The 10,397-nt window shown below is 38.4% G+C and overlaps 1 protein-coding gene across 1 annotated transcript in view; it reads left to right on the forward strand.

Annotated features, from left to right (window-relative positions):
- The first annotated feature begins 2,222 nt into the window (after nt 1-2,222).
- LOC110092256 (acetyl-CoA carboxylase 1) overlaps nt 2,223-10,397 on the forward strand; it is a 24,535-nt gene continuing 16,360 nt past the window's right edge. Inside the window, exons 1-17 of the mRNA XM_020816733.2 lie at nt 2,223-2,592; nt 2,688-2,851; nt 3,680-4,055; nt 4,166-4,372; nt 4,477-4,638; nt 6,886-6,978; nt 7,235-7,330; nt 7,687-7,860; nt 7,947-8,040; nt 8,122-8,309; nt 8,401-8,451; nt 8,820-8,859; nt 8,942-9,066; nt 9,150-9,266; nt 9,367-9,441; nt 9,546-9,602; nt 9,687-9,791. Coding sequence (XP_020672392.1) covers nt 3,708-4,055; nt 4,166-4,372; nt 4,477-4,638; nt 6,886-6,978; nt 7,235-7,330; nt 7,687-7,860; nt 7,947-8,040; nt 8,122-8,309; nt 8,401-8,451; nt 8,820-8,859; nt 8,942-9,066; nt 9,150-9,266; nt 9,367-9,441; nt 9,546-9,602; nt 9,687-9,791 — 1,932 coding nt within the window. The 5' untranslated portion in view covers nt 2,223-2,592; nt 2,688-2,851; nt 3,680-3,707. The remainder of the gene's footprint in view (nt 2,593-2,687; nt 2,852-3,679; nt 4,056-4,165; nt 4,373-4,476; nt 4,639-6,885; nt 6,979-7,234; nt 7,331-7,686; nt 7,861-7,946; nt 8,041-8,121; nt 8,310-8,400; nt 8,452-8,819; nt 8,860-8,941; nt 9,067-9,149; nt 9,267-9,366; nt 9,442-9,545; nt 9,603-9,686; nt 9,792-10,397) is intronic.

The raw sequence follows: 10,397 nt of genomic DNA on the forward strand, positions 1-10,397 counted from the left end.
GAGAGGGCTCTTCAACTGCAATATGCTTCGATTCCTTAGGAGGGGAGGGTGGTTGGGGAGCATTCTAGCTAGTTGTTGGCTTGCACCTTGATCGGCGATGGCGACTGCATTGGGGGGGATTGAGGAGCACGGGTTGGAGCCTTGGAAAGGCAAGCTCCATTGTCATGACCAATAAGACCATAGTTGAAGCAAAAGTTAGTAAGTCTTTCATATTCGACTCTTTGAAAAAAACGTCCATGGAGATCATAACACAAATTCTTGCATTGGATGATTGTCCCCAAGTACTCGTATGTGCGTCCATCCACAAAGGTTCTCCAAGCATATTGGCAAAACGAGTGATGTTGTTCTTATCCCAGTATGTGAGATGGAGCTTTGGAAGACTTATCCAAATGAGAAAGTGAAGCCCATGAAGAGAGTTGTGAGAGGAGGTAGGAGACCACTTGTCCATACCAATGATGTTCCCTGCTATGATCCACTGCCTACTCATGAGCACCGCATCCCTAACGCTTCATATGCGACGATTGCATCAGGTCAATCATATATATATATATATATCTTAATTTGCTTAAATGTAAAAATAAAAAAAAATGAGTTACAGTTACCTGCAGTTCCTTCAAGTCAAAATATATTTTTAACAACAAAGTTCTAAACTACATAAATAATACTTGTTGTTCGGGGCCAAATAATCCAAAGGCATTAGTCTGAACGGACGATGACAGATGTCGATCAAGAGCAATATCCTTAACTTGGAAAGATAGGACAAATGGATTTGGTTAATTGTTGTCGGAAGACAAAGGGGTCAGAAGTACTCGTAAATGAAAAGAGAGAGGGCCTGGCATTATCACATTTGGTAAGCAAAAAGGGAAAAATTGGAGAAATCCAACAAGCCTAAAATTGCTTAATTTTGATATTATTTGGACACATAAAAGCTTGACAAACAGTCTATGATATAGGGGAACAATATAGTCCATCCGATGAAGCAGTCTGAATTTGCTCAGATCTTGTCCACATTTATGAGGCTTGCCATTTTAAAAAATCTATAAATACACACTTACTTTCCACATAAAAAAAGAGGTTGGGGGATTGGATCTATTACTGGAGATTGGAAAGAGCTACGAGGCTTCAAGGATCTAGAGCTCCACCCAAATATCACTATTGGCAAACTTCTGTCGACTATCGTTGGACCACCTCAAGTTGCCAACCGCCGTCAAACCACTATCCAACCACTAACGTTCGTTGGACTTCTGCTTTACTATCGTATGTTGGGCGGTGTCGGACCACCGCCCAACTGACGTCAATCGACCGTTACCAAACTTCCGCCCAACCATTGTCGGACCACCAATTGACTACCGATCATCATCGGATCACCGCCTGCCCTCCGACAAACTATTGCCCGTCAACTACGATCCCTCTGTCCTTCATCGCCCATCGATTATGATCCATATGACCACTGTTGCTCGCCGACTAAGGTCCGTCCGACCACCATTGCCCGCCGACTACGGTCTGTCTGGCCTCCATCACCCGCCAACTACGATCCCTCCGACCTTCGTCGCCTGTCTACTACCTGCCCTCCTACTTATGTCTTTAACAGTTAATAAAAAAACTTTACCTTACACATATCTCAATCAAATAATATTTCTATACTTGTTTACTCCTAAGATTATGCTACTTCTAAATACTATTTGGAGAGAGAGAGAGAAGGAATTTATTTATTTTTAATATTTTGGGAGCTATTCATGGATGATCCACCTAACTTCTGCAAACCAAGCAGCATTAATTTATGAAAATGAATCCCCTGCACATTTTTAACAAAAACCGGTCCATCTGTATATTGAGCATTCAATTCAAAGAAGTCACACCACACATTTCCTCCCCAAAAATCAGCCCAGCAAAATAAATCATGACCGTCCATTCTACCTTCCCAAGATCAATCTAATAAAGAAATGTCCTTTTCAATCATACATTTTGAATACTCTAATTAATTTATTACACCTCACTACGTTGATATCATCCTACTGGCTAATGATGTTTAAGCCAGATTTAATAATTTAAAGCTAATTTGATGCTTGTTTATAAAAAAATATTTAGCCGTTAGATATGCTGATCCATACATATTTATAATTTATTATAAGAAAAAACAAACAAACAATTGAATTAGATTTAGTTAAGAAATGAGGTTTTCAATGGTATTAATCACACTAATTTCATAGCTCCTAATAGGAAGGAGAAATGAAGCGGGTAGTTGAATCAGTTCCACCAAACTATCATCTGATCGCATCTATAGAAATCTGAAGTCCTCGCACGCATCCCGCCTTGCACACCACTTCTTTCCTGGAGAAGTAGAAAATAAAAGGGGGAATAGTATAGCCGGAAAAGGGAGGAAAATCGAATTTTTTATTGTAGCGTTTGACAAAAATGCATGTTTTGATTGATGGCAAGGGTGGATACGACTGCTGGATATTGAAGGAGGAGAGAAGGTGACATCTTTCTTCTTCTTCTTCTTTCAGGCGTTGAATGGATTTGGATGGTGGTAGTTGTGAGAGGTAGTGTTTTGGCTGCTACAAGTGATCATGGGAAGAGGGAGGTGGGCAGGTATCACGTGGTCCTCTGTTTTCATTTAAGACTGATAAGCTTTGGTTTTTCCTCTAACTGTTCCGCTCGTTCCTCTCCTCTCCTTCTTCTTTCAGAACCATTGAAATCGTTGCTATCGTTGGGGCTTACGGTCCAGCAATAGGTCGCAGGGTGCCTTAGCTCGGCTTGGTTAGCAGCCGGGGCAGATATTCAGGCTGTTCTTTGATCAAGTTTTCAGCTTTATCGCGGAGATTCCGTCTACACCCACGGGAAATTGCATGTGAGTTGTGGAATATTTTCATCTTTTGCTTATTTTGGTGTCTTGTTCATGTGTCGTGGATGTGCTGGTGCTTATAGTTTGGTTTATTTGTGGATTTAGGGTTTTGGTTGATTGCGATTATTCGCTTTTAGTTTTTGGATGAATATAGCAGTTATAGCTTGTGGAGGTGTTTTCAAAGAGTTGGAGTTCTTCTAAAAACTAGTCCTTTATTATTGTTTCTTCAAGTATTTTACAGTTTAAATTAATTAGTGAGTTAGCTCTTTGTGATCTTTGCAAGAAAGGGATGAATGCCGTTACCTTATTTAGATAAACAGACCATATCTGCAAACATCTGGATTACGGAAAATGAATCAAAAGGATGTTCTTCTTAAGAAAAATACAAGAATTAGGAGCTTAGATAATTCTTGGTTCATACGTAGTATGTTTTGTGGGGAGAAACGCTTGGGCTTGCAGCAGAAGATGGCAATTTGATCAGGATTGAATTCATCATTCGCGATTTGATGAAATGAAGTTGCTGATGTTCTTGCAGCTTTTAAATCATCTTGATATATTTATATATACTTGCCATTACCATTATTCCTAGAGGAAGAACACCCAATTATATGTCAAAACTTCTTTGTTTTGCATGGTTGAATATCGTTTCTTTTTGGCTTCCATCCTAATTTCGGTTCATTACACAGAGAAAAAATGAAAAAAAGATCCTTGTGTGATGATTATCGTCTAGTTCTTAAAAGCATTATAAAAAGTAGCTTTACATAGTCGTCTTGATAATGCATGGTTATGGTGTAAACCTTCATATTATGATTTTCTTATATCTTGATATTGCAGCTTGTCTGAAGGTCATAGTTGAAAAGTCATGGCAGATTCTTTGCATTTCAATGGAGTTATAAATGGGATGATCCCAATTAAGCATGCATCCCTATCAGCAGAAGTTGAGCAATTCTGTTATGCTCTTGGTGGAAAGACTCCCATACATAGTATATTAGTTGCAAATAATGGAATGGCAGCTGTTAAGTTCATGCGTAGCATTAGAACATGGGCTTATGAATCCTTTGGATCGGAGAAGACAATTCTCCTGGTTGCTATGGCAACTCCAGAAGACCTGAGAATAAATGCCGAACACATTAGGATTGCTGATCAATTTGTTGAAGTCCCTGGTGGAACCAACAACAACAATTATGCTAATGTTCAACTAATCGTTGAGGTGAACTTTCATTTCGCGCTCCTAGTGATTATTTTTTAAATATTATCTCATGATCTTTTTTTTTTTTTTTAAATCATTTGACAAACACTTACATTTTTTAAGTATATCAGATGGCAGAGATAACACATGTTTCTGCTGTTTGGCCTGGTTGGGGTCACGCATCTGAAAACCCAGAGCTTCCAGATGCTCTGGCAGCCAAGGGAATCATATTTCTTGGGCCTCCGGCTGCACCTATGTCAGCCTTAGGTGATAAGATAGGATCTTCGCTGATTGCTCAAGCCGCCGGAGTGCCTACGCTGCCATGGAGTGGCTCACATGTCTGTACTCCGAGCTTCAATTTCCATCTATTATTTGATGAAGCCAATTGTATTTTCCCTTTGGCATTTCTATTCTTCATCAACTATTTAAACTGACCTTGCAGGTAAGGATTTCAGCTGAAAGTTGTTTGGATTCTATTCCCGATGATATTTATCGTCAAGCTTGTGTTTATACAACAGAGGAAGCATTGGCGAGTTGCCAAGTTGTGGGTTACCCAGCTATGATCAAAGCATCTTGGGGCGGTGGCGGAAAAGGAATTAGAAAGGTTTGTTCAAGTCCACAAATAAACTATGACATCTTATGTTTCAACTACTAATATAATTAATTTTATAAACTTTTATCTAGAGTTTTATGGGGAGTACCTATTACTCTCATTGCTTGCCATTTTGATTTAAAGAATATCATAGTTGTAGTTATATGAAGAAATTCATGCGAATGCAAGCTAGTATGCCCTTATCTTCCAGCTTTGCTGTGATGAAGCTGGATGCCTGGATCCTTTTCATAAATATATTCATACAAACTAGTAAGGAGCCTAACTGATGTGAAACGTAAATGCCATGTACTTGCCTAGGTGGCAAGATTAATTAAATCCCAAATCAATTTGGGGAGAGAATGGAAATCTGAAATTAAATTTCATATTAAGTTGAATTGGCAGGATGAATTTGAATTTAAACTCAAATTTAATGGGGAGAATTAAATTGGATGAGAGGGAATTATGGAGGATTAATGAGGGGGCCTATTAATGAGATATGAGAGAGATTATGCCCAATGAGGGGGCCGGCCACATAAGGAGGGGAGAGGGGTGAGTTTTGGAATAAGTGGGGACCACCAAATTTAATTTCAGATTTTTACAAAAAATCTGAAATAAATTTTCAGTTTTCTTAAGGAAAGAAAACTTCCATTTAGGAGGGCAATCAATTTAAGCAATTTGAATTTCAAATTTGAAATTAAAATCCATTAAATTGATGGCGTAAATTAAGGAGCTACTTTAGGAAATAATTAATGGTCCATAAAACATTTGAATTTCAAATTTTGAAATTCAAGGAGAGGGAAGCCGGTGGCTATAGGAGGGAGGAAAGGGGCGGCCACGGTGTGGAAGGTGGTTGGCCGGCGGGAGGTAGTGGCCTGGAGGTCGGCGGCCTGAGCGGGCTGGAGGAGGGGCGGCGGAAGTGCTGGGTGGAAACGGGTGAGGGGATGGAGTTCAAGGAAGAATGCGATCCGGACGGATTCTCCTTCAATTCTCACACTAATTGATCACAAAGAAAAATTGGAGGAAGGTTTAGAACTCACAAAGAGATCTAGCTCTTCCCAAAACTCACTAAGAGATTTGGGAGAGGGATGCACTCACAAAGAGAACACAAAGTAGAGAACTCACTAAGAGATCTCAAAAGAAAAAGAACTCACTAAGATATCTAAAAGATGGAACTCACAAAGAGAACGCAAAAAGCAAATTTTCATTCATCAATTCATCTTCCCATTACATAAGAAAGGACCTCTATATATAGGCCTAAGAAACTAAAACAAGACACATATGCCCCTAAGACTTACATAGGTCGACCCTCTTAAGTGAGGGTAAAAATTTTTGAAATTCAAGGAGAGGGAAGCCGGTGGCTATGGGAGGGAGGAAAGGGGCGGCCACGGTGTGGAAGGTAGCTGGCCAGCGGGAGGCAGTGGCCTGGAGGTCGGCGGCCTGAGCGGGCTGGAGGAGGGGCGGCGGAAGTGCTGGGTGGAAACGGGTGAGGGGATGGAGTTCAAGGAAGAATGCGATCCGGACGGATTCTCCTTCAATTCTCACACTAATTGATCACAAAGAAAAATTGGAGGAAGGTTTAGAACTCACAAAGAGATCTAGCTCTTCCCAAAACTCACTAAGAGATTTGGGAGAGGGATGCACTCACAAAGAGAACACAAAGTAGAGAACTCACTAAGAGATCTCAAAAGAAAAAGAACTCACTAAGAGATCTAAAAGATGGAACTCACAAAGAGAATGTAAAAAGCAAATTTTCATTCATCAATTCATCCCCCCATTACATAAGAAAGGGCCTCTATATATAGGCCTAAGAAACTAAAATAAGACACATATGCCCCTAAGGCTTACATAGGACGACCCTCTTAAGTGAGGGTAAAAATGAAAAATTCATAATAAAAATTTAAAAATTACAAATAAAATATAAGATAACGTGGGACGATGACAGCCGTTGATTTTCAGCTCCTCGGATAGCCATGGATGGTTGGATGTCCGCATCACTAACCTAATAAGGGTGTCTTGTGTACAGGATTTGACATTCCATCCAAAACAGAATATGTACTTCTTTGTTGTGTTGTTGCTCGCTTCTTCGATGTCTTGATGCTAACCCCACTTATTTCTCGACAAGTATTTTTGCTAGAGAAAAGTGGCCACTTTTTTATTGTTTGAAATATGAAATTGTAGTGCTGATCTTAACGTTCTCCAACTTTTTTTGTTGTTTTGTGTGCTGTAAGATTTGTTATCATGCAAGTTTGTTCACTCTAGGTTCATAACGACGAAGAAGTTAAAGCTCTATTCAAGCAAGTACAGGGTGAAGTTCCAGGCTCTCCTATATTCATTATGAAGGTGGCATCTCAGGTGAGATAAAGAAGCTTCATTTTTCATATATGCATATTCCTCAGGGAATTCTTTGGTTTTCTTCTGTGGTTTGATAAAAATAACAAAACTGGACTTACCATTTGAGATCAAGGAGCTGAACTTGCATGCATTTTTCTCTTTCCAAATAACGTTTTTCTTCTTTTATTTAGGCAATATATTTTGCAGTTTATGCTTTTACAACCTAGTTGTATTATTTTCTCTTAACAGAAAAATTAAACTGTTGGTTTTTGTGTAGAGCCGACATTTGGAAGTTCAGTTACTGTGTGATCAACATGGTAACGTTGCTGCTCTTCATAGTAGAGATTGCAGTGTTCAGCGAAGGCATCAAAAGGCAAGCTTTGTAACACTTATTGTTTGATAACTACAAGTATGAAATTTCTCACTAGGTTGTTTTCCAGTATATCTTTCACTTGTGCCATAAAAGTATCGAGTTGTGTTTGTTCTATTAATCAAATTGTGCACATTCTTTTCTCACTTCATTTCCCATCTACACGTTCGATCATCAGTCATATTTAATGGTCCAACAAAACAATTAATTCAAGATCCGAAAACAGTTCATTGTAACTTGTTATATGAGTTTAATCTCCTCATCAAAGTGCTCTACCTAAACTTGAAAAATAGAGAGGAAATGTATGTGATTAAGCTCATTTACTGATTTTCTTACAAATTGCTGTTGTTCTCCACCAGATTATTGAGGAGGGTCCAATCACCATAGCGCCTGTTGAAACCGTGAAGCAACTGGAACAGGCAGCAAGGAGGCTTGCCAAGTGCGTGAATTATGTTGGTGCTGCAACTGTTGAATATCTTTTCGGCATGGAAACAGGAGAATATTATTTTCTAGAACTCAATCCTAGGTTGCAGGTATTTGATTTTGCCTACAATGCATCTGAAAAAAACCTTGGTAATTATGTGAAATCTGCATCTTATTTTGAAAAGAATCCTTTCAGGTAGAGCATCCTGTAACTGAATGGATAGCTGAGGTAAATCTTCCTGCTGCTCAAGTTGCAGTTGGGATGGGAATACCTCTTTGGCAAATTCCAGGTATGCATTTTTATTGAAGTTAGCTATGCAAGAGCCTACATGTGATAATGATTCTTTTTTTGCATTACCACTCAATTTCAGAAATTAGACGTTTCTATGGGATGGATTACGGTGGAGGATATGATGCCTGGAAGAAGACATCAATTGCTGCAACTCCATTTGATTTTGATAAAGCAGAATCTATTGGGCCAAAAGGTCATTGTGTTGCTGTTCGGGTAACCAGTGAGGATCCTGATGATGGCTTCAAGCCCACTAGCGGGAAAGTACAGGTGAGACCTAATGTTTAGGTGAAAAAATATCACCACCTATATCATCTTCTATCATGAATTGATGTTTACTCTATCGTTTTGGATATTGCAGGAGCTTATTTTTAAAAGCAAGCCCAATGTTTGGGCATACTTTTCAGTCAAGGTATGTCATCTGAGAGGTCATGAACTTCTATATTTCAAGTAACCTTTTAAATATAAAAATCAAGATCCTTACTGCTTTTTATGGTTTTCATTAATGAAGCTGGTATGCTCATGGCTTCTAAATATGTAAAAAAAAAAATAAAGTAGTAAATTCTTAACCTAACTGCCTTCCGGTGTTTTGTGTAGGCAGAAGATTTTTCCTATTCAAATTAATATTAGTATGTGTTTCATATTTTTGAAAATAATTATGTAAGGAACGTCAAAAAGGCGATTTATGTGAGGGTATGACTGCATATTGAGAGCTGCATCTTTTCAAAATTGCAATCAGTCAGCTTACACTAATATATTTCTCCCTATATTCAAATTCAGTCTGGAGGTGGCGTTCATGAATTCTCTGATTCTCAATTTGGTATGCCTTTCAGATTATCTGGATGTTAATTCTTCTTAGATGTCTGTGATTTCCATGTTTTAAACCTGTACTCTTATCATAGGACATGTTTTTGCATTTGGAGAATCTAGAGCCCTAGCAATAGCTAATATGGTTCTTGGGCTAAAGGAGATCCAAATTAGGGGAGAAATTCATACAAATGTTGATTATACAATTGATCTTCTTAATGTAAGTTATTTATCCTGCAATACTTCATTAATATTCGTTTGCAGATTACTTCACTGCATTAAATTCATTTCCTTTCTTTTCAGTCTGCAGAGTACAGAGACAATAAAATACACACTGGTTGGCTAGACAGCAGGATTTCAATGCGTGTTAGAGCTGAGAGGCCTCCTTGGTTCCTTTCTGTTGTTGGAGGAGCTCTTTATGTAAGTCTAACATTAATATATTATTCTATGTTAACATCTTGTTATTTTCTTTTTGTTCATTTGACAAGGTGTGTAACTTCATATGATATTATACCTGCAGAAAGCATCTGCAAGCAGTGCTGCCATTATCTCTGATTATGTTGGCTATCTTGTCAAGGGGCAGATACCACCCAAGGTAATGAAATTTGCAGTCCTAATTGGTGTCGAACCTGGAAAGTTCTCATTCTCTTCTGCGGACTAATATACTCTTATTTAATGTCTTGGTATACTTCAATGCAGCACATATCGCTTGTGAACTCCATTGTTTCTTTGAACATTGAAGGAAGCAAATATACGGTAACTTTCTGTGTTTTTTTTGGAAACTTATTGCATTCAAGGAATGTTTATTTGTTTCCTCAGTTTATTGGTTTCCATTTGTAGGTTGAAATGGTGAGGGGTGGACCTGGAACCTACAGGTTAAGGATGAATGGATCAGAGGTAGAAGCGGAAATCCATACTTTGCGTGATGGGGGACTTCTGATGCAGGCAAGCAATGCCACCCTCTCTTCTGTGTTTGGTGAAATTGTCAAGATACCATGGACTTGGTGCACTTTTTTTCAGTTCAACTTGTACGCACAGATTTTTGCATGGTCCTAAGATCTCAAGCACTTAATTTAAATAACATTTTGTCTTAGCATCATCATCCCAATCATCAGCCTTATCCTAATTATTAGGGGCTGGTGTTATGAATTCTCATTTATCACTTATTTCTATCGTGTGTTGTCTTAGGTGTTAAACCTTATCTTCATAAATTATTTGGACAACTTCTATCCATGTTATCTCAGGTCTACCACTTTTTATTCTAATCCTTTGAGATTAATTTTAAAAAAATGTCTAATAGTTGCATTTTCTACCCTTCCATGCACATGTCCAAATCATCTTATTTTGCTAAACTTTTTAATGAAGTTTGTGAAAATAAGATTGACTATAGTGACCTTAGCACCCTAAATGAAAATAAAGATTTCTGTTTTTATCGGCGTATTAGTAAAACTGAAGTTAGAGAGGCTTTAAAGAAAATGAAGGGTGGAAAAGCTGTTGGACCTGATGATATTCCAATAGAAGTGTGGAAATGCTTAGGAGATGAATGAATTT

Source organism: Dendrobium catenatum, unplaced genomic scaffold, assembly GCF_001605985.2.
Source record: "Dendrobium catenatum unplaced genomic scaffold, ASM160598v2 fragScaff_scaffold_1088, whole genome shotgun sequence".
In the NCBI taxonomy this organism is placed as follows: Eukaryota; Viridiplantae; Streptophyta; class Magnoliopsida; order Asparagales; family Orchidaceae; genus Dendrobium; species Dendrobium catenatum.